This window comes from Phaenicophaeus curvirostris, chromosome 11 (genome assembly GCF_032191515.1).
Source record: "Phaenicophaeus curvirostris isolate KB17595 chromosome 11, BPBGC_Pcur_1.0, whole genome shotgun sequence".
Lineage (NCBI taxonomy): Eukaryota > Metazoa > Chordata > Aves > Cuculiformes > Cuculidae > Phaenicophaeus > Phaenicophaeus curvirostris.
Window position 1 is genome coordinate 3,614,278 of NC_091402.1, and position 24,040 is coordinate 3,638,317.

The 24,040-nt window shown below is 44.5% G+C and overlaps 1 protein-coding gene across 1 annotated transcript; it reads right to left on the reverse strand.

Annotated features, from left to right (window-relative positions):
• Positions 1-5,750: 5,750 nt before the first annotated feature.
• On the reverse strand, positions 5,751-19,882 carry LOC138725113 (haloacid dehalogenase-like hydrolase domain-containing 5). Its single transcript, XM_069865690.1, has 8 exons — positions 19,811-19,882; positions 18,909-19,118; positions 16,953-17,065; positions 15,510-15,603; positions 14,332-14,365; positions 10,804-10,978; positions 8,129-8,317; positions 5,751-7,349 (listed from the first exon to the last, which is right to left on the reverse strand). The coding sequence occupies exons 1-8, from the start codon at positions 19,874-19,876 to the stop codon at positions 6,953-6,955; spliced, it is 1,278 nt and encodes a 425-aa protein (XP_069721791.1). The 5' UTR covers positions 19,877-19,882; the 3' UTR covers positions 5,751-6,952.
• Positions 19,883-24,040: the final 4,158 nt, after the last annotated feature.

Sequence of the window (24,040 nt, forward strand, 5' to 3'; positions counted from 1 at the left end):
ACAATACAGCCGCAGACAGATGCCTACCAGCATCTTCAAGAACATCTAGTTCCCATTGCAAGAAAGCACAAAACTTGTATGGAGCTGGTTTTGCACTAAGGGGAAATAGTTATCAGAATAAACCCACGTTCATCTGAAAGGAAGGGCATCCTGATTTCTCTCACGCTTATTTCCTATTCCAGTGCTGTGCGCTAGTAAGCATGTTTTTTCCTTTATAAATGTTATTAAAATAGAACATTTTAAGTATGAAAAGTAGCCTGAGATTTGACAAAATAAAACACTATGTACATTTTCTTAAGAGAATGATAATATTGATAAGGAGAATAACTTTTCTAATCCACTTTTGTGGTGTAATATAAGGGATTCCCCAGAAAGAGCGAGTGTTGGAACAGGGCTTTGTGCTTACACCGTTTCAGAGCCAGGGGAAGCCCAGGGATGAGATCGGACGCTGTCCCGCCTGCCAGACAAAGAGTAGATACTAAGCAGAAGGGGAATTCAGTTATTTGTAAAGATTTCTATTTTATAAGTCCGTAAGGAGACACGCTAAGCTTTTTGATAGGTAGGCTCAGTGCTGTCAAGCAGCTTTTCCCTCTTTTGTGCCTCGCTCACTGATACCTGACAGCTGAAACACCCACCGCGCCACAGACGAGACAGCGTCCCAGTGAGTCTGGCTCACACACCTCTTGGGGAGAAAATAAACATCTCTAATTCATATTGAATTCATTCACTGCATTCCAAAATCGTTTGAGGGCTTTGGATAGTAACAGTGTTAAAATTATTCTGCATTTTCTAGGACAAATCTGTCGCTGTTTTTCAAGGTTTCTTCCAGAGATGCAGGCTGTATGTTTCTAATCATCGGTAACTACTTTGCTTTTAAACTTTCTTATCACGATACTGACTAGATTGTTTGGAACGTGAGGAGACAAAGGAGCAAGCTTGCATACTACAGTAATTTTTTATACTTTACCTTCATCTATTTATGAATTTATTATGAAAAATATTTTTAAACATACGAAACCTGCTTTTCATTGTGAATTTTAGGAAAGTAGTGGATACATCGTACTGTGTATCATTAAAAAGGTTTAATTAAAGTAAACATTTGGCAATTAATATCTTTTATTGTTATTTTCTGCATGTACCTTGCTGTGGTTTGGTACCAGAAATAAAACCAAGCTCTAAGAAATTATACCATCTGCTTTTACACAACATACATAGTGATTCTATGATTCTAAGATTCTAAGCTGTGAGTTCCAAGGCTGTGACAGGAGACAAAACGCAATAGTTCATACAAAGCTGGGTTTCACTTATGTAAATAATAGCATGATCATAATACAATCCTAGAATATAAGGAGTGGTTCACTAAACCCTGTAAAATGCACGGCCTCCAAAACAAGCCTGCACCTCACAGCACAGTGATGAGCTGGTCCTGGGAACCTCAGAACCTGCCTGTCCTGCCACTAATAAGCTGTCAGTGTTTCCAAAGCAGAAAGGACACACACCTCGGTCAATAAACTAACTAGTTTCACAGCTGCTAACCAAGCCGTCTTCCAAAATGCCAGAACATGCAGAACACACAACTCTGACAGAAGGGGGAGCAAGAATCTCCCCAGGATACCCTTGTGCATCCTCGAAAATGTGATCAGGGTAAACCAGTTATTAAAGGTTATGCAGAGGGGAAAAATACCATCCACTGAAAAAGCCCAGTCTGCACTGATCTCTGCTGCCTGGTCATTGGTAAGTGTGTGGCAAAATACATCTCACTGCCAGGTCTGTGTATTCAAATTTATTTTGGAGAACAATCATGACAACTGTTTAGTTGGATTATCATCAGTGCACGTGACAAACACTTTAAAGGGACTTAGTCACTTTTCTAGGAACCCTTCCTCAACTCCTCAAGGAAGGGGAAAGAGTTTGGATGCAGGAGAAGATCTACACACATCACAACCATTTCTCTTTCCCTGTCAGTGAGGTAAGCTGGCCTGATGATCTTTACGGTCCCTTCCAACCCAAACTACTCTATGTTTCTATGATTTTTTATAGTCTAGGCTCACCAAATACTTTTTCTCCCTACCAGTGAAATTAGCTGTTAAACTGGCAGAAAGAGTATTTGCAGATCCACTTCCATAAAACAAGGCGCGACACCCAAGTCCTATTGAAAATCCATTTCTTATTCTCAGAAATACTTAATCTCTCCAACAGGCATCGCTTCTGCTTCAGAAAGAGGCAGTAGATAAATCTGCAGTTAACCTCTCTGGGTGTTCGACAGCAAGATGTGTTTCACGCGCTCCCCCACTCTGCTGGATTCTGAGCTCAGAGTCCAAGACCCACAAAATGCAAGGAAGGTAACTTCTAATGAGGATCAGCTGAGTCTCGTGTCTTAACTGCACAAAGTAAACCCCCCTGTGCTATTCTGATGTGCTGATTCATTTTATACACAGAAGGGACCACAGAAATATCTTTCTGAAACTTTCAACACGCAGGCTCTTTTGGTCGCCTTTGAAAACAGGATTTATTTTGTCACTGAAGAATTCATCCTTGCATAGAGAAAAGATTTTTATACAGACCGTGTAAGACAAGCAGCAATACCATACAGTAAAGACTGTCAGTACCCATTCCTGTTCAAGTTACAGAAGATACAAGCACCCCCCTGAGTTTCAAAGAAATTCCGGTAATCCTGGCTTCTTTGCTTTACTGAAGGAAAGAGATTTCTACCTCTTTCAGCAACTGCCTTGTGTGTTTAGTGTTATTCAGGTCACTGTTTCTATCTTCCTTTAATCCTTGGGGAGACTGGGTAAGGGCACAAACCAAGCCCTTGACATCACAACACAGAGTTCTTGCCTTTAACCAGCTCACACAAGGCAGGGATGTGGAAAGCCGAGTCAGCCAAAGGTCTAGGCAAGTCCACGTTCTTCCAGCTGCCCGTGCAATTAGTGCGATTTAAGGCAATACGGACGCGTTCATTAAGGTCAAAGGGAATTGTGCTTCACGCAGAACTGCGCTCAGCCGTAACGGTGCCGCTACACAAGCAGCTGCCACTCGGAATGATTGACTCAGTGGAGATTCAGTCCTAGCTGTCGGCAACAAGAATAGCTTATACGGGAAAAGGTTAGCATGACGTTTCTGTGAATCATTTTGTTAGCATTCCTCCTTTCCATCCACCACCTAGAAACCCCTTCGGAATGTGAAGAAGCTGACACCAAAGTTCCAAGGACCCAGACCTGAGAGAATGTGGCTTCCAGGTTTTACAGAGACAACTTCACTGCCACTTCCAGCCACAGATGCTTATTTTCCTGCTCAAGAAAGGCCAAACATTTGTCAGCTTTACAAAGCACAAAACCCCTGAACGTAGAGCAAAACTGGGGGGTAAATGTCTCTTTCCCAGCAGGCAGGAGAGGTTTCAAGAGCACCAAACTCTGACTCCTCTCTGACTGCTGGGGCAGGATTTCTCAGTCCTTGACAGGAAAAAAAATCGCTGAAGAGGGACCAAGCGCTGCATGCTTGTTTGAAACCAAGAAAGGCAAAGAAGCCTAAAATTACACCTAAAGTAATTACACCTGCTATTTTTTGAAGCATTTTGGCTTTTTGAGGGTCTGCCAAACCTGTACTGCCACCCACCAAGCTGCGGCTCTGCCCATGGAGAGAGAGGACCTGAAATACCCCAGGCCTTGGATTACTCTGATGATAGGGAGGGAAAAAAGAAACTAGTGAAAAATGAAACAAAAGGAGAGCAAAGAGGAGAGGATGGCAATGCCAGGGCTCCCCTCTTGCCCCCTCACCAGCTTTGTTGCTCTTCTCTGGACTCGCTCCAGAGCCTCAACATCCTTCTTGTGGTGAGGGGCCCAGAACTGAACACAGGATTCGAGGAGCGGTCTCACCAGTGCTGAGTCCAGAGGGAGAAGAACCTCCCTGGACCTGCTGGTCACGCCGTTTCTGCTACAAGCCAAGATGCCATTGGCCTTCTCGGCCACCTGGGCCACTGCTGGCTCATGTTCAGTCACTGTCAACCAACCCCCCCAGGTCCTTCTCCTCCAGGCAGCTTTCCAGCCACTCTTCCCCTAGTCTGTAGGACCTAGTAGGTCCCTTCCAACCCAAACTATTCCATGATTCTATGATTCCCTGAGTCACGTACTAGCACCCCAGCACGAATACTTTCACCAGCAATTTAGGCAAGAGTGTAAACTGGACTGGCACAACCTGGGGGAGGAACACACATCATTTTCTACTCGTTTTGCAAAGCATAAGGACCTCTGGCAAGGAGTTCGCTTTGCCATTAGTACCAGTGATATTTCAACATTCTAACTGTGGTGCAAGTGCTCAGCACACGCAACCACTGGAACACGCCACTGAGGAAGCAGCTTGCTTGCAGGCTCTAGAGCTCCAACTGTGCTGTGTGCTGACAGTACTAGTTAGGGAATACACAATCTAGTACTGATGTACCTACCAGCACCACAACGAAGCTGTGGGAGCACCTGGCAAGCAGCTGCTGTGAGGTCTTTCACCTTTGGCAAGAGCTCCAGATAAGCATCCTCAACAGGAACTCACTATCCTCCTCCAAATCCTTCCTCAAGAGCTTATTTTTCACAATACACCACCAAAAACTTGCCTAGCTCACTGCTATTCCACAAGGGTTTACTACTTTAACATATCCCTTTTGTGTTTTACAGGCATAACCATGTATATCAACCACCTTCGTCCACCCTCGGTGGTAACAAGTGTCCATTTTTCACTTTGTGCTGACACAGCTCCAAATCCTGCAGCACCCCAGTCCGCTACTGGGACTCAGTCATCAGCTCCTAGAAAGAACCACATTAACGACAACTCAAGCAGCCCCAACAGGCTACGTACGGACTCCTGTAATGCAAAACGCTCTAAGAGGGATATAGACTAACTACCCATCTTCCTTTCAGTTAAAACCCAGTAGCAGCTTGACTCACTGCCAGGTTTTTCTTCTACATGCACCTTCCAAGTTAATGTTAAAAAGGAGGGATGAAATTTAACAAGGAGACATACAGTTCCTTCACAAAACTTTTCAAGTGTTCATGCATATTCTGGGGACAAAAAAAAAAGAAGAAACAAATTGAACATTTTCTGTTCTTCATCATCTTTCACACTTTTATTCCTCGCTTTGCTGGCAGCCTGAAGCGCTTGCAGTAATAGTTAAGAGCTCTGCAGTGTGCTTCAGTATTGATACAACACAACTTCGGTCACCCTGACATCTTACAGAACTACCATCTGTACTTGGAAATACTTGGCATACTTTGCAAATAACTGGCGTGTAACAGAAAAGTGCTAAAGATACAGGTGCATATATCTGTTTATTGTAACAATTTTAAAAGGCAAAAGGTGCTGCTGTAATACTTTCCAAGTAAGCAAACAGGAAATACACTGTTTAGAGCAGAGTTCTTAAACTGGATGCAGCGAGATATGTCAAAAGCTACTTATGAAACATTAGGAGTGAATGAATCCTGACAGCAGAGAGGGGGATTACAGTGGTTTGCAAATGGAGAAAACAAAACAACACAATCTGACTCCACAGCAGCAACGCTCTCTTCATGACGTGAGTTTTCAGATTGATTTCAGGATCATAAGCAGTGAAGAAACTGGCCAGGAAATGATTTCACTTTATGCCACCATCTCCCCTTCAATGCTGCTGCTAGTTCTGCAACAATGTGGTAAAGCTGAAGACCCACAGATTTTTGTTTGTGCGATTTCTAATTTGAAAAACCAAAGCCATAAAAACCTGACTGGCCCTCAAGGCGATGTTAAAGGATTCTTCTGCGTAAGTTGACTTTGGTTTTAAACTCACTTCATTGGCTTATGTTTTCCAAGCTGATGTCACAAGGACACCATATACTGTGTTGTAATAAATTAACATAAAAATATTTTGAAAAACATCTTTTGGATGAAAAAGTTTAAAAGTAGTTTACAAAAATAACATAAAATAAATTACTTTTTTTTTTTCCAAATAGCTATAAAATCCATGAACCAAACAACACGTAACGTGGACACAAAATGAAATACATTACACTAAAGGCTGGTTAATTACCACAGTGGTAGGAAGCTTCAAGTAAATTCCTAGGCACTTCTTGCCAAAACAGTAGTCACTCATTCAGTGGCCAATGTCCAATGAAAGGAACACCTGAAATGTAATTGCTAAGGCTTTCTAGGAATCTAAATTCCTCAAAAGAAAGAAGATCGAAAGGCAAAGACAAGAAGGCTGGGATTATGCGACACAGGACACCCACTCTCAGACGCTTTCCTTAGGGGACCGTGTTCAGCTTAGCTGGAGTGCCAGAGACAGCGTTACCAAGCCAGCCCTCCACATCCTACACGGGCATTTCTGTTAAGGCTTTACATGTCAGAGCACAGTGCAGCAACGGTAGTGCCAGATGCATCACCAAACAGATAAAAAGAAAGGCTGCGGGGTTCTTTATGGGCAAGTACCAAGCAGCAGAACATCCTCTCTAATCGGAAGGGGCACTCGTTACTTGCAGAATGCAAGCAGAAATACATACTGTGCACTGTACCAGCCAATTTGTAATTGTGTGAGTGACCCCAGCACCACAACCAGATGTGCTCCAGATCCCCAACACCTGGAAGCTAAGTCTTCCAGTAAAAAAAAGAAGGTACCGTCATGTGGGATTTAAGTACCAGTAACACGCAGAAGCCATTATGCAATATTGCTATTAAATACCTAATGTAATGAATGGGAGGAGAATAAAGGGCAACTACAGCAAGATCTTAAAAATTTCAAATTAAAAAAGCATTATTGGTATTTGATATACTTAAGTATATTAATATCCAGGTATATTAATATATTTTATGTAAGATCATATTAATTGAAAAGTTAAAAAAATTAGAAAGCAGCTGTTTGTGGCATGATTTGAAAGCACAGTGTGGATTTTGGGAAGAAAAGCAGAGCTCTGAGCAGTTCTTAAGAACTGGCATCGTCTCAATCAGGTGCAAAGTTCTCCAGCTGGAAGACCAGGTCTACAGCAGCATCGACATCCGGTACAATATGATCCGGCTCTACTAAACCAGGATCAAACCTGAAATCTCTGTGGCCATGGAACACGGTTTCAGTCACGCTCTCCCTGGGATCCAGGGGCACCTCTGTGTGAGGGTTGTAAACCCCAGTACAAACCAGAACAGACCTACAGTGGGCAGCTGCTGCCAAAGCGAATTCATCCTCCCAGCTGTTGTCTATTTCTTCATCCTGAGAGACAGTGGCAGATCCTCTGCCACCAGCAACTTTAGCCTGAATCCGTGATTTCGAGCCCTTTCTGGAGTTCTCTTCAAGATAGCGATTGTAAAGGTTAGCACCGTAGACATCAGTCATGAGATTATCTCTGGAAATACATAGGAGGAAAGTTTAGTCAGCAGTGCAGTTTAGTTGTCGAATTTTAATTGCATGAAAGACATTTTTACAGTTTCAATTTAACAATTTATTTTATATTTTACATAATTTTACGTGGGAGTACACAGGCAGAAGCAATCCCACCCTATAGCTACTGTATTACACCATTTCCATTAAGCACGACACATGATAAAAGTGAATAACTCTCTATTCTGAAATTGCAGAGCAAGGCAGAGGAAATCAAGGATAGGTATTAGCACTCCATGAACGAGCTTATTGTGTTTCCAAACATCTTGGAGATTCTGGAACAGCCTTTCATACAATACATCTTTATCTCTTCCTATGAAAAGGACTCTATGATGTGACAGCACACACAGTAGCATATGACCGGGCTCACCGACCTCAGAAATAAACCGTAGCTCTAGATTCTCTAATGACTGTCCATCCGTTCAAAGCTCGGTGCTCTTGCAGCCCTGCACATCCTGTTTGTTTGATTTACATGGTCAATTACAGAAATTAAAAACAAATCTCAAAAAAAAATAGGAGAAATCTCAGCCACATAAAAACCTCTTTTTGTGCTTCTGCTGAAATTACACCTCAGAAGAGTTAAGCATCATTAATTTCCAAGATTAGAAATGTTATACGGAGTACACTCCAGCACTGCTGGCTGGTCCCAAGGGTGTGAGAAACAAAGCAGCAGAGTGGTGTGTTCTTCTTTGCTGGTACTTCTGTTCACTTCGTGCTATACTGGTCAGGCTCACGGGCTCTTACCCGATGGCATAGAGGGTCTGGATAGGTTGCTTCCACTGCCGCTCCGCCGCCTGAGCCCTGATCAGATACTCCGCATACTGGTAGGTCAGCTTGCTGGGTTTGCCCATTAAGGCTTCATATTTCAGATCTTTGCCAGTGATCTTCTTGTAAATGTTTTCCAAACAAACCATGAATGTTCCGTGCCCAAACCTACACAGATATAAAGACTAATCAAATTGTATTAAGCACTCAGAAAAAAGGCAAGGCTTTTTTATTCCATGGTCTTTTAGGAATAAATCATACCCTGCAACTACCAAATTTCCCTCTGTTCACAACATTCCCACAGCCATTTCACTGACAAGTAAGTGCCAATCAGCTGAACAATAAAAACATTACTGGGAGAAAACAAGACTTATCTATTTTTAAAAGGTGGCGATGCTTTGTGCTACTGTTCTTGCATTTAAGCAGACAGCCTAGTTAGAAAAGCGATGCTGCTTGAAACAACGCCTGGGCTGTGATGCACCCTCTGCAGTGACCCAGCAGAATCAGCTAAATCAACAGAGGAGAAATGGAAAGTTAGAATCAGACAGAAGGAAAATTAATCTTTCCTTAAACAGAAGAGTATACCAAACCTCACTTGTAATATGGTAACAAAAACACTTCACAGGTTTCCCTGAAAACATAGATGTAAACGAGGATCAAGGAACAAATTCTGATTTTACAGCACGCTTTTGATAACTCACTGTTAGTTTGATCGAGAGGTAACAGTGAGGACGCGTCAACAACAAAGCCAGTACAATTTAGAAGATGTAAAGTCATGGTGAAAAACGAAGTACTACTTCATTACTGAAGTCAGGGTGTGATATTAGGGATGAATTAATACATATCACTTGAGAAATATCCCAAATGCATGCAGCTTGGGCAACAAACAGGAGGAGCTGGAAGCTACCATGCTGCTAGAAAGCTACGATGTGGTTGCCATTACTGAAGCTTGGTGGGACAAATCCCATGACCAGAGTGCAGGTATCAATGGTCACAGGCTGTGCCAAAGGGACAGACTGGGAAGGAGGAGTGGAGGCGTTGCCCTCTAGATCAGGAAATGGAGAGAGTGTGAAGAGCTGTCTTTGAAGAGTAGCCACGAAAAGGTTGAAAGCTTGTGGGTCAGAATAAAAGACCAAGGAACCAACGGAAACTTGTGGTTGGTGTACACTACAAGCCACCCAATCAAGGAGAGCCAACCGATGAAGCCTTCCTCCTCCAGCTACAGGAGGCTTCACGCTTGCAAACTCTCATCCTACTAGGGGAATTCAACCACCCCGACATCCGCTGGAAAAGTAGCACGGCAGCTGTAGGCAATCCAGGAGACTCCTGGAGTGCATCAACAAGAAATTCTCAACCCAGCTGACTGACTCCCCAACCCGAGAGGATGCAAACCCATCTTAAAAAGTCATCAGCAGAAGCCTGCAGAGAGATAGAGGAGGTGCACTAATAAAGATATTAAATCTCTAGTGGCCTAGAAATGAAAACAGTCTTTTAAGGAAAACAGCATAAAGGAAGCAGCTGCAGCACTATTATAGCTTTTGAGCTTTTCTGAATCCTGAGTTAACCCTTCGTTCCCTCTCTCCATCCTGCTTGTTGTTCTGTATCATGAAATATCAAGAAATAAGCATAAAATTATTTCCAGTAATTATTAGCAACAACTTAGAGCAACTTAGTCTTGATGTTGTATTCCAATAGCAAAGGTAACAGCACCAACAAGAGGCAAACTTGTCATGCTGTCAAACTCCAGAGGAAAAAAGGACTTTATGTTGGATCTTTCCCAAAGGACACAACTGAAACCATGGATCTTAGACACAGCAGATGCACTGGTTGCCTCACTGCAGCCTGAAACCATCACATGTATGTATGCTGCCAATCTGCTAATTGGAGATACTAATTGCATCCACATCAGGGTATTTGACAAGAGCTCTGATCCAAGGTCGAGGCAGTGACCCAATAAACAATAATAACAATTTCTATTTCAAATTTTAGACTAGGGGAAGGGAGGGAAAATAAAACTATTGAAGAACTAGTTTCTATTGAAAACAAAATCAGATAAAACCACTACCAGAGATGATGCCACCTTGTCCTGTATGTTCTGCTTGTTCTTAGTTATGTTCCTTAAAACGCTCACTAGATTGTCCTCAGCTCAAAAACACTCTCTGCTTTCAAACAGCAGGGTCAATTCGTCACCCCACCAGAAACTGTGGGATGAAAAAGAGAAACACCAAAGAAGGACCTAATGAAATGAGACAATCGTTTTGATCATTTTTTCATTTTTCCCTTTGAACTGAGAGTCTTGAAGCCCTCAGGCAAAAACCTGTCAACCCACTCTCCTGGGAAACAAAAGGTTTTAGGGCTTAAAAGCAGTTTTTATCATGTGTTACTGATTTCCTGAATGCAATGATGGAGACAGTAATAAGGCAGGATTTGCTGTAAGTGCACTGCTTCAAAGATGTGTTCGAAGGAATGTGTTTGATAGGAATGGTTGGACTCTATGATCCTGTGGGTCTTTTCCAACCTAGTGATTCTGTGATTTTGTGAAGCTGAGACCGACCATGAAGCATTTTGAATAAAATATTGACTCTGAATTTTACTGAAGAGATGAGGAACCCCAACCACACCACGAGACATACATCTGTTAGAACTCCACCTACCTCGGAGACTGTGCTTCAGCCACCCACATCAGATCCATGTTACAGGCAAGCACCGGAATGTGAGGGTAACTCTCACGGTGATACGGATTTCCAGGATAGCCACTCGTCAGCAAAACATCTATTATCAACTGGAGGTTGGTTTCCCATCTGACTGGCTCCCCAAACAAAACAACAGCTATGGGAACAGGAGTTACAGAACAGAGTCATGGAATAAGGTTAACAGGGCACCAAATCTGACACTAAAACCGAGTCTGAAGAGACTGAACAGATTCGATTCAGAGTTTTAAAATGTTACACACCCACTCCTTCACAGAAAATCTCAGAAGTAGCAAGACCCCACTAGGTTTAAGAATCTATTTTTTTAAATTTGTTAAGTTTCTCTGTAGCACCACAAATCATTAACTTCTGAATTGTATTTCTAAGTCTCCCACACCCATTATGGGAGACAGTACTTAAGGGCAAGGGAGCCCATGAGGGCTGGGAGCTCTTCAAATAGGAAATCCTGTCAGCTCAAGAGAAAGCCATCCCCATGTTCCGGAATAAAAGCCAGCAGGGGAGAAAGCCAGCTTGGTTGAACAGAGAGATCTTGAGTGATATCAAGAAGAAGAGAAATGTTTATGGGCTCTGGAAGAGGGGACAGGCCTCTTGGGTGGGCTACAGGAGGGAAGTGAGATTACGTAGAGAAAAAATCAGAAGGGCTAAGGCTCAGTTAGTAATCAGATTGGCAAAGTCTGTGCAAGATAACAAAAAATCCTTCTATAAATATATAAATAATAAAAGGAGGACTAGGGAGACCATACAGTCCCTATTGGTCGCAGAAGGAACAACAGTGACAGGGGATGAGGAAAAGGCTGAGGTACTTAATGCCTTCTTTGCCTCAGTCCTTAACTGTAAAGAAAGTCGTTCCGTCTGTGTACAAACCCAGGAGCTAGAGGAGCAAAATGAGGCTCCCATGATCCAAGAGGAGGTGGTCAGAGCCTTGCTTGCCCAACTAGACACCCACAAGTCTATGGGGCCGGATGGGATTCATCCAAGGGTATTGAAGGAGCTGGCGGATGTGCTGGCCAAACCCCTTTCCATCATCTTCCAACAGTCCTGGAAGACTGGGGAAGTCCCACTGGACTGGAGGCTGATGTTGTGCCCACCTACAAGAAGGGTCGCAGGGAGGATCCAGGGAACTACAGGCCTGTGAGTCTGACCTCAGTGACAGGGAAAGTCATGGAACAGGTGATCTTGAGAGCTATCATGGAACACATGCAAGAGAACCGGGTGATCAGGCCCAGTCAACACGGGTTCACAAAAGGCAGGTCTTGCCAAACTAACCTGATCGCCTTCTATGACAAAGTGACTCGGCTGCTGGATGAGGGAAAGGCTGTGGATGTATCTTCCTGGACTTCAGTAAAGCCTTTGACACAGTTTCTCACAGCATTCTGCTTCAGAAACTGTCACCACTGGCCTGGACAGGCGCACACTCTCCTGGGTGGAAAACTGGTTGGCTGGAGGGCCCAGAGAGTGGTGGGAAATGGTGTGAAATCCAGCTGGAGGCCAGTGACAAGTGGTGTCCCCAGGGCTCAGTGCTGGGTCCAGCCCTGTTCAATGTCTTTATCAATGACCTGGATGAAGGCATCGAGTGCACCCTTAGCAAGTTTGCGGACGACACTAAGCTGGGCAGAAGTGTCGATCTGCTGGAGGGTAGGGAGGCTCCAAAGGGATCTGAACAGGCTGGACCCCTGGGCTGAGACCAATGGCAGGAGGTTTAACAAGGCCAAATGCCGGGTCCTGCACTCGGGGCACAACAACCCTATGCAGTGCTACAGACTAGGAGAAGTCTGTCTAGAAAGCTGCCTGGAGGAGAGGGACCTGGGGGTGTTGGTTGACAGTGACTGAACATGAGTCAGCAGTGGCAAAAATATCTTTTGGAATAGTTTTATATTGGTAAATATTTCAAGTAATTTTCATTTTACATGAGGATACTAAGCAGTAGATCAAATATCTTTTACAGTCTAAGATCTTTCATTTTTACCAGTTCTTTTAAAGAAATAGCCAAAATAGTTAAAAATGCTTTCTCAGGCCACATTTTAGAGTCTGCACATGTTGAATGGAATATGTTTTCAGGATAACAATTCCCTGTAGGGATTATTTTTTTTCAGTCTACTACTGGAAATGTTATGTATTTGTAGGCTACTCCAATAGCTGTAAAAGCATTGTTTTATTGCTTGAGTATTCAAATAGTTTGAGGTTTAACGAGGTCAAGTGCCGGGTCCTGCACTTGGGGTACAAAACCCCATGCAGTGCTACAGACTAGGAGAAGTCTGTCTAGAAAGCTGCCTGGAGGAGAGGGACCTGGGGGTGTTGGTTGACAGCCGAGTGAATATGAGCCAGCAGTGTGCCCAGGTGGCCAAGAAGGCAAATGGCATCTTGGCTTGTAGCAGAAACGGCGTGACCAGCAGGTCCAGGGAGGTTCTTCTCCCTCTGTACTCGGCACTGGTGAGACCACTCCTTGAATCCTGGGGTCAGTTCTGGGCCCCTCACCACAAGAAGGATGTTGAGGCTCTGGAGCGAGTCCAGAGAAGAGCAACGAAGCTGGTGAGGGGGCTGGAGAACAGGCCTGATGAGGAATGGCTGAGAGAGCTGGGGTTGTTTAGCCTGGAGAAGAGGAGGCTGAGGGGAGACCTCATTGCTCTCTACAACTACCTGAAAGGAGGTTGTAGAGAGGAGGGAGCTGGGCTCTTCTCCCAAGTGACAGGGGACAGGACAAGAGGGAATGGCCTCAAGCTCTGCCAGGGGAGATTTAGGCTGGACATTAGGAAAAAATTTTTCACAGAAAGAGTCATTGGGCACTGGAACAGGCTGCCCAGGGAGGTGGTTGATTCACCTTCCCTGGAGGGGTTTAAGGCACAGGTGGACGAGGTGCTAAGGAGCATGGTTTAGTGTTTTGATAGGAATGGTTGGACTCGATGACCTGGTGGGTCTCTTCCAACCTGGTTATTCTACGATTCTATGTTTACATACAGTATTTAAATAATCCATCAGAGGTGTCACATTGTTCATCTAAAACCAAAATTTGAGTGCTGTTTTTAGGCATTTTTTCTGGTCTGCAGCAAAATCTGCAGTGGATCTTCTAAAATACTAAGGTCCAGTTTCTCCCACTACTGAATACTGTATGTGCAAGACCAATTAGTTTTAAACATGAACACATCGATTCCTCAGTTTTGAACAAAAGGCAAAAATAGCCTGCTAAAGGAAGATTAAAAAGAAAGTAGACCCCACCTATCCTCTGAAACTTCAAAAACACACAGCTGAAAATGGCATGCATTCTAAAAACACCGTTATCTCCCGTGATACACTCCGAATTAACAACAAATGTCATTAACAAGGAAATTTTAGAATTGCCTCAGCCAACTTTGTGAAGGGCCCAGCAACCTAAAAAGAAATTCACCTAAAAAGAAATTCTAGTTGTAAAGCAAAGCACAATAAACATACTTCATCTGTTACCAGATACTCGCAAGTCAAGAAAAGATAACTGACCCTCAATCTTGGGAAGCTCCACGGCAGAGGGGTACTGCAATAAGAAAAAAGTAGAAGTTTTCCACAAAGTTAAACATCTCTTACTGTTTTTAACAGAATAAATTCAAGTACAGCTCCCGCAGTGGCCTCCTGGCAGGGAACACACTCTCTATTTTGGTATATACCTGACATCAGTTTACTTAGAAACTCGTAGTTCCATTCCACAGCGAGAAGTTAGCATGCTCTGCATTCATCAGCCTCCGACACCCGCTCGGGGTGGCTGGTGAGCTGCAGAACTTCAGCTGTTTAACGTCCTTGTCTACAGCACTATGGATGTTTAGTTCTTCCCAGCAATAAGGAGCCTCCAGTATTAATGAAGCATTTGTAAAATACTTTTTGAAATATATTTGTCTAACATTGCTATGAAAGATAAAAACACCCTGCAACACATAATATATTTGCTAAACTTATTACGGTTCGCGCTTCGTGATTTCCTCTCTGCGGTGACAAATAATGAACAGTTTAATGAATTTACAGCTGAAGCAAGGCAAAAGGTGACATAACTGAGTTATGGATCTCATGAACCACAGAGAATTTCTTCACAGAACACAGGAAAAATCCACTTTATATACAGACCCCGAACATGTACAACACGGGTGTATTTGCAGTGTATGCATTTACTTCTTGCTCAACCTCTACATGATTCAGTTGAAACCATTCTGTACATACTGTTAATATTTGAATATATCTAAAGAAGGGCATAAACAAGAAAGGGAGCCCTTTGAGGAAAAACTAGTTATCTGCAAAGCATTAATTTATAATCAAAGCAACCTCAAAGCCTAGAAACAACACCAAGACAATCCTTTATTGAAGGAAAAAGCTTAATTTGTTTTCCACACGTCTGAGGAAGCTAGGAAGCTTTCCAAGACAGATTTGGAATTAGATACCTGCACTAAATAATAAGTTTCCCCACAACAGTAAGCAACAAAATCAAAGTACTATTACTGACAGAAAAAACCCTACACCACTGCTCTTGAAAATGCTGTAATAAAACAAATAAAGAAGCAGAAAAGCAAAGCTAAAATAGAACGTAGGAGCAGCTGCATTAGCTCGGTTGTTTAAATACTGACCCCCTGAATTAAATACTGAATGTCATCTAATGAGGAAAAAAGACTTTTAAAATAGAAACAGTCACTCACCAGAACGTTAGGTCTCCTGTCATGGTCAACCACATCCAGCAAAGGGTGTTTCTCCCGCAGTGTTTCAATAGTAATAGGCTGACAGAAACCAAGGCTGGAGAAACACTAGTTAAGGACACAGAATTGAATGAAGTTTATCTGGCGGCAAGACATCATGCTGTATAATCATTATAGGAAAGAAATATGAGCTACTTGAATTAAAAATACTGTCTTCACAAACTGCCTTCCTTAGGCAGTTTCCTTAGCTGCAATCATTGCTGGATGAACAAACCGGTAATGCTCAGTCTCTTGCAAAATAGCGGACTGGCCAATAAGGTTTAATTACACCCTACAGGTAGTCAGTCAAGATAAACACTGAAACACATCAAAAAAGGAAAGGAGCCAAAGGGAAATAAATGACCTGATTTGCATAGCAGTGCTCTTCGATGCTGATATACACCATTAATTTAGTTAATGATAGGTAATCAAACTAAAACTGCTCTTTTATGTAAAAAGCAGCTGTGATGCTTCTCTTAAAGCCACAATGACTTCTTACAATGCAAACAAAAACAAGAGCTACTTAAATAGATCAGTTATACAAAGTAAACCACCTGGTTTTGCATTGGAACTAACACCGCAAGCCGTTTGTACGGTTATTTAGAAATAAGATTATCCTGTATGAAACCGCTAATAGAAATATGCTTTTTACATTTTGCATTCAGTCTCATAACCCACTTTTCTCTTAGCTACATCTAACAGATTTTGGCAGTTAACTGAAATGTTACTTCTGTAACTTTTTCTCATTTTTGTATTTGAAGTAAAGCTGATGCTTAAAAGTTGCATGTACATTTTTTACAACTTATTATTCCACCAACTTCAATTAAAAACCCAGTAAAGGAAGATGCACAGAAGGGGGTTACTGGAAGCACAAGCAAAGATTAGGCAGAAGTTATGGTCATTGAACTACAGTTTGAAGCTTCGATAGCACTTTTACTTTAATATAATTCAAGTTCTTGTTGAGAGCTAGTATAGAAGCAGCAAAATATTTTCGTGTATAGTTTGGCTCTAGAAATCTGTTACAAAAACAACGTGGCCCAGCCATGTCCTTACAAGCCGACCTTGAGCCACTGAGCTAAAAGTCAGATGTGATAAAGAACAGACAGAACGTCACACTCTGGTCCTCGTGAGAACACAAACCCTTTCTGCTGGAGTGTCATTACATACAAGAGAAAAAATAATTCTCTCTCGTTTTCCCTTCCTCATTAAGAACAGACAGGACAGAGACAAGCAAAAATCAGCATGCCGACCAGTCTCAAAACATAACTTTGACATCACAGTAGGAACAACCATTGCTTACTACTGGATTTGTAGTGCTGAAATATTTTGTGTTTGCTTGATCCACAAGACCCCCTGAACGCGATTAAGGAAAACACTTAAAACCCCAACTTTCTGTTTAAAAGATACTCTTGAGCGATATCCAGCAGTGGCCCTTGTCCAGATACAAGCACACATTTGTCATGATAACGTTTGAACACCCGCAGAGGACTGTGTGACATCATGACTTGATCTTGTGAAATCTGTTTGGGATTTAAAAACAAAAGGAGCCTGTTGGTTTTCAGATAAGTTATTTACACCTAGATTTAATTAACAGGTGTGTCACATTTTATGAGTTACAAAACTATCGTACCTGCCTATCTAACATCCTGCCATATCATTTCCTCCTAAGTTTCACAGAGGACGTATTGATAACATGCCAGAAAGACATACATTACTGACAAATTGTCATGCACATCCCTTTCATCTTCTGGATATACTCTATTCCACATGAACACCAGGTTTTCTCTCCTAGTTTACAGGATCACCAAATTCATTTATGAAACAAACAGGGAAGAAGAGACAGAACTGTCCTAATTCTAATTGTGGTCCCTATTTGAGGCTGCAGCATTGATTTAATCACAAGAACTTCACCTTTTAGCTTACATATACCACTCCTCCAATAGGTATAGAACTAAACTTTTTCACCTGGAACGATGCTATTATTATCAATTATCAACTTTACAGAACTAAAAAGACCCAAAATGGGCCTGTGCAAACCTCATGAGGTTCAACAAAGCCAAGTCCTACACCTGGGTTGGGGCAACCACCAGTTTCAATACATGGTAGGGGTGATGCGACTGAGAGCTGCCTTCAGGAGAAGGACTTGGGGTGCTGGTTGATGAGAAGCTCGACATGAGCCACCAATGTGCACTAACAGCCCAGAAGGCCAAGGGTGTCCTGGGCTGCATCAAAAGCAGCGTGGCCAGCAGGGCAAGGGAGGGGATTCTGACCCTCTGTTCCTCCCTTGTGAGACCTCATCTGGAGGATTGTGTCCAGTTCTGGGATCCTCAACATAAAGAGGAGATGGAGCTGTTGGAACAGGTCCAGAGGAGGGGTACAGGGATGATTCAAGGGCTGGAGCACCTCCCATATGAGGACAGGCTGAGAGAGCTGAGGTTGTTCAGCCTGGAGAAGAGAAGGCTCCCAGGAGACCTTACAGGGACCTCCCAGGACCTGAAGGGGCTACAAGAAAGCCGGGGAGGGACTGTTTACAAAGGCTTGGAGTGATAGGACAAGGGGTATTGGGTATAAACTGGAGAGGGGCAGAGTTAGACTAGACATAAGGAAGAATTTTTTCACCATGAAAGCGGTGAGGCCCTGGCACAGGTTGCCCAGAGAAGCTGTGGCTGCCCCATCCCTGGGGGTGTTCAAGGCCAGGTTGGATGGGCCTTGGGCAGCCTGATCCCGTGGGAGGTGTCCGTGCCCATTGCAGGGTGTTTGGAATTAGATGATCTTTAAGGTCCCTTTCAATCCAAACTATTCTATTCTATTCTAAAATAATTAAGAAATCATTTTACCTCTGACACACAGGATTTTATTCATACAGCTGTGCCCACATCTGCTGGCCCATACCACAAGAAAAGGCACTGCAGAACTGACCTTATGGCTTTATCTTTGTGATACTGTTATGGTCCCCATCAATGGAGAGGTCTGACTGCCCACAGATCAGGAAGGAATAAAGTTTTACCACTTGTACGAAAAAGAGAAGGGAAGCTCCTCTCTTGCACATTCAGCTTGCTGGAGCAGAGTTCTGTGCTACTGACACACACATTTTTTTATTCAGGAGGCAAGATTTATTCCCACAATAATAAATTTTCAAAGAAATACCATTACTCTCTGCTTTACCATTGGAAAAACCAATACCTTTACCAGCAAAAAGACCGGTAGCTTTGGACGGGACTTTTACAATACTTCCCAGCAAAGCATTTCAGAAGGCTTAAGGCAAAACCAAAACAGATTTGGCAGCAGCATTCAATGAAAATAATACATTTGACACACCTACCGCATGTAAATAACTAAATAAACAGGACTTAAGCGACTTACTGGCACTCCCAGTAGATGAGACAACTGGTCAGCTTTTTTCTGGCGAAGGCAATTTCCGGCATTGGTGACAAATACTACAGGCACCAAGAACCGTCCCTGGGAATTAACCAGCTTCTGAAAGGCTGTTTTTGCTGCAGGAATTGGAGTCTTTCCTCGTACCAGCACACCATCGATGTCAAAGAGAAAACCAAAGGATGGCAGCACGCTGACCTGCAAGGAGGAAAAGAAAGAGCATGAGTTATGCCCTCATTTTGTGGGTTTGATAAAGCTCACGATAGCCAAAGCACAATGAAAGCAGGTGCTCCAACAGAGAAGGAATGGATCCTTACCTGTGCATACTTTATGTGCCTCACAGGCACTTCTGTACACTGCAACACCTACTGTGAAAAAAAGGAGCACTACAACTCCCTCATAACAGAGGCTCCTAAGCTCTAACTTGCTTTATAAGTAGGTCCAGAACGTTTCACAACACTGATAAAAATACACGCTGCTGTGCCAGTGAGGCTCACCAGCAACTGATCTAACCCCACCCCACTTCACAGGCAGTTTCAGTGCACGAAATACTAATAAACTACTGACAAAGGAAACACAAGTAAAAATTTAAGCAGCAAGTAGGTCTCCAGTGCTTGGCTGCTGTGAGGGCGGGGAGGGCCTGGAACCGGTTGCCCAGGGGAGCTGTGGCTGCCCCATCCCTGGAGGGGTTCAAGGCCAGGCTGGACGGGCCTTGGAGCCCCGGATCCAGGGGGTGGGACTGGATGGGCTTCGAGGTCCTTTCCCACCCGAACCACTCCACGAAAACAAGGCATTAACAGCTGTTTTCCCCCCTGTGGCCGCGCAGGTCGCTCTGAGCGCGACCAAAGCCCCCGAAGGGAGGGACGGAGCGAGGACCCGGTTGCGCTCACCTGGGTGCCGCCCGCTGCCCGCCCCGCGCCGACAGCCCCCAGGGCAGCGCCCAGCGCCCTCCGCATGGCCCCCGCCCGCGGCTGCTCGGCCCGCACCGGCTCCGCCCCGGGGAGGAGCCGCGGCGCCCCCGAGCGTGGGAACGACCAGTGCGAGCGGCTCGGAGAAGAGCCGGGGGCGCCGGGGGCAGCAGCTCAACAGGAGCCAGTGGTCCCGGTGGGCAAGAAGCGTTCTGGCTCGGATCAGCCATGGGAAATGCTCCTTGCCTTGTGCTCATAGAATCACCGGGTTGGAAAAGACCCACTGGATCATTGAGTCCAACCATTCCCATAAATCACTAAACCATGGCCCTCAGCACCTCATCCACCCGTCCCTTAAACCCCTCCAGGGAAGGTGAATCAACCCCCTCCCTGGGCAGCCTCTGCCAGTGCCTAATGACCCTTTCCATGAAAATTTTTTTCCTAATGTTCAGCCTGACCCTCCCCTGGCAGAGCTTGAGGCCATTCCCTCTTGTCCTGTCCCCTGTCACTTGGGAGAAGAGCCCAGCTCCCTCCTCTCCACAACCTCCTTTCAGGTAGTTGTAGAGAGCAATGAGGTCTCCCCTCAGCCTCCTCTTCTCCAGGCTAAACACCCCCAGCTCTCTCAGCCGTTCCTCATAAGGCCTGTTCTCCAGCCCCCTCACCAGCTTTGTTGCTCTTCTCTGGACTCTCTCCAGAGCCTCAACATCCTTCTTGTGGTGAGGGGCCCAGAACTGAACACAGGATTCGAGGAGCGGTCTCACCAGTGCCGAGTACAGGGGGAGAATAACCTCCCTGGACCTGCCAGCCACACCATTTCTGCTACAAGCCAAGATGCCATTGGCATTGGGCCCCTCAGGACAAGGACATGGAGGGGCTGGAGCGTGTCCAAGGAAGGGAACGGAGCTGAGGGGCCTGGGGCTGCTTGGTCTGGAGAGGAGAAGGGGAGACCTCATCGCTCCGGAAAGGGGGTTCTGGGGAGCTGGGTGCTCTGCTCCCAAGTAACAAGTGACAGGATGAAAGGGAGTGGCCTCAAGTTGCACCAGCAGAGGTTTCGATCGGATATTAGGAAAAATTTCTTCACCTAAAGGGCTCTCAGGCACTGGGAGAAGCTGCACAGAGAGGTGGTCGAGTCCCAGTCCCTGGAGGGATTTAAAATACAGGCAGAGGAGGTGCTCAGGGCTTACTAGTGGACAGGCACAGTTGGACTTAATGATCTCAAAGGCCTTTTCCAACCTAGCAGTTCTATGATTCAATGTCCTTAAGCACCATGTCTACACATTGTTTGAATGGGACGGAGACTCCACAGCTGCCATGGGCAGCCTCTGCCCAGGGCTTCACCACTCTGTCAGTAAAGAAATGTTTCCCGATATCCAATTTAAACCTCCCCTGGAGTAACTTGAGGCTATTTCCTCTCATCCTCTCCTTGTTATGTGAGAGAAGAGCCCAGCACCCACCTCATCACAACCTCCTTTCAGGAGCTGCAGAAAGCGATGAGGGGACCTCAGCCTCCCCTTCTCCAGACTAAACAGCCCCAGGTCTCTTGGCTGCATGAGGATCCCCTGGGCTCCAGACCCCAGCTCCATTCTCTACTCCAGACACACTCCAGCCCCTCAATGTCTTTCTTGTAGTGAGAATCCCAAAACTGAACACAGGATTTGAAGTGCAGCCTCACCATGCTGAGTACAGGGGGATAATCCTTTCCCTACTCCTGCTGGCCACATCATTTTTGATCCAAGCTGGGATGCTGTTGGCCTTTTGGCCACCTGGGCACAGTGCTGGCTCTTTACCACACCAACTACGGTATCTTAGACGTGGGATCACATTGCAAAGGCATTTCTCAGCAACTAGATTTGGAAGCAAACAAACAAGCACAAAACATCATTAATTAATTGATATTCTGCAGAGCCACTTCTGCTTATCACACTCCGATCAGGTAAATCCACTTATCCCTAGTACTGCCAACAAATATTCCTCACCATCCTCAGGCCTCAAGGAGAAACAGATCCTCCAATGATGGCATTAGACAGAGACAAGTAAGGACAGTGTCTCTCCATTGGCACCACTCATGGAATTGAATGCATTTTGAAAGCACAAAAAACAGCCAGGACTGATGGGGAGAACAGAACAGCTCGAATATTAGGGAGGTTATCCTCTCAAAGCTCAGGCCAGGACCACGCACAGCACAGAACTCTGACACAGACAAGAAAATGAGCTACGTGTAAGCACGTACACAATGATGTTCAAGGTATAACCTAGAGATATTCAAAGCTGACAGCACAAGTTGAGAGCTCACCAACACACAGGCCTAAGTACCCCTACCCATCCAAATTAACAATTAACACAGAGCCTACACACTGCTTTGTTCCCTAGGAGAAACCAGATCAGGTCCCCAGCTTGGCTACAGAATCTTCCCAACCAGAACTCCACCAGCGATTGATTTCACAGCCTAGAACGCAGGAACTGCACTACAGGCCACCGCTGGCAAACAACTCCTCTGCAGTTTGCTGGCTCAGATCCAGTCAAAAAAAGCAGTCAGCTTGAAAATGCTCAGTACTGAGCTGCAGAGCAAGTATTTAGTGTAGGAGGTTCCGGCATCAGCCACAGTTTGCATTGCAGAGTTCCATGTTGTGTTTTTGTCTGCTTATTCCATTTTCGTGCTGGTCAGCAGAGATAAGCACTCGGAGGCTTCTCCATTTGCCTCATTATATTGGTCTTGCTCAGGGCTGGTAGCTGTTCCTTTGAACATGACTACACTTACTGACTTGTCTCTTCTTTTCTCTCCTTTCTCTCTTCTTTTCTCTCCCTTCTTTCTCTTTATTTTTTTATGGCTTCTGTCACTATCACTCTGTCTCTGGTGCATCTCTACCCTTCCTTCTTTTCTGTGCTATAGATTCATAGGACAGAAGGGATCAGCTATGGGTTGATCTAACTCACAGGCTCTGTCAAGCCATAAAGACTAGCTAGTTTCCCCAACTAAACTTCAGTTTGGTTATCTCCAGTGTATAGTTTAGCCCATCAAGAGCAAGACCGGCATTATTCTTCCAAGCAGCTACCCTACTAGAAAAACTGTTGTTGCACTGAACAAAAGAAGAAATAAAACTCACATGGTCTGGCAGAAGCACAGCTGGCACAGGGCTGTTCACAACAGAGCTCTAATTCCAAACACCTTTTTGCCAAGCCCATGCAGCTGCTCTAGGTTTTGTGTTGGTGTTGTGTCTGCCCTGCACAATCATACTATGGTTTGGTGACCAACACTCCCAAAGAGTGGGAAGCACTTTGTAGACTGCTTGCCAATTTATTCCACTCCAGGAATGCTGTCTGGGGCTTAGTACCAGGCAACAAAGCCCTTACCCTTCACAGGTTCATCTTTCCCACAGGTGAAGTCCTAAGTCCAATGCAGTTTAACACATCCAACAGGGAAGGAGCCTATTTTTTTCATTCCTGGTGGCCAGAGGTTTCAAGAAAAGGAGATTGGGGGGAATAGCCTTGCCTTTTACTGCAATTTAAGTAAAAAGCACCTCACCCTCTCTAAACCCAAGAACAGCAAACACTCAAGGGGCAGCAGCAAAAACTAATGCTGACTTTGGATCGGTGCTTGCAGCCCAGTGCACACCATTTATTGAGTCAAACATGCTGCTGTATTACAAAGCAGAGAAAGCTACACTGCTACCAGGAAGAGAGAAGAATGTGTAATGTTAGCTATCCGCTTGCTATCAGTACTTCAGTTTGCAATTTACTCTTTTATTTGAAGTTGGAATTAGCTGCTATGCTTTCCACTTTTTCAAAGCTTTTTTTTGGTTTGATCATTTCCCCCAAGTAAGACAAAGCTTGCCTAAATAATTTAGAGCTTTGACTGCTCTGGAGCATATTGTTTACAATAGATAGCACTGACTACTGAGAGCACCTAGAAACTCGGAATGGTCACAGGCATGGTTCGTTGGTTGTTTAATACTATATTCCTTAGGTAGCCCTTCAGCTCCAGGGCTGCAGATGTCCCATTTAAAGTTTCATTCATTCAGATCTATATAACAATACCAGTCACCTGTAAGACCCTAAACAGGCTCCACTGTGATCAGCCTCGTCACAGGACACACAAGCTAAGAGTAGGGGACGCACAGCTTCAAATCCCTACATGGATGGCTCTTGTGATCCCATTCTTTGGCTGCGACTAGGGAAACACCACAATTCTTTAAGCTAGAACGAAACAAGACA

Bases quoted from the DNA above. Each gene is read 5' to 3' on its own strand.
- LOC138725113 (XM_069865690.1), bottom strand. From the start codon at position 19,876: ATGCGGAGGGCGCTGGGCGCTGCCCTGGGGGCTGTCGGCGCGGGGCGG. The intron at 8,318-10,803 runs GTAGGTGGAGTT...ATATCTGTGTAG, and splicing joins GCTGAAGCACAGTCTCCGAG to GTTTGGGCACGGAACATTCA. The intron at 7,350-8,128 runs GTAAGAGCCCGT...ATGTATTTCCAG, and splicing joins CAGACCCTCTATGCCATCGG to AGATAATCTCATGACTGATG.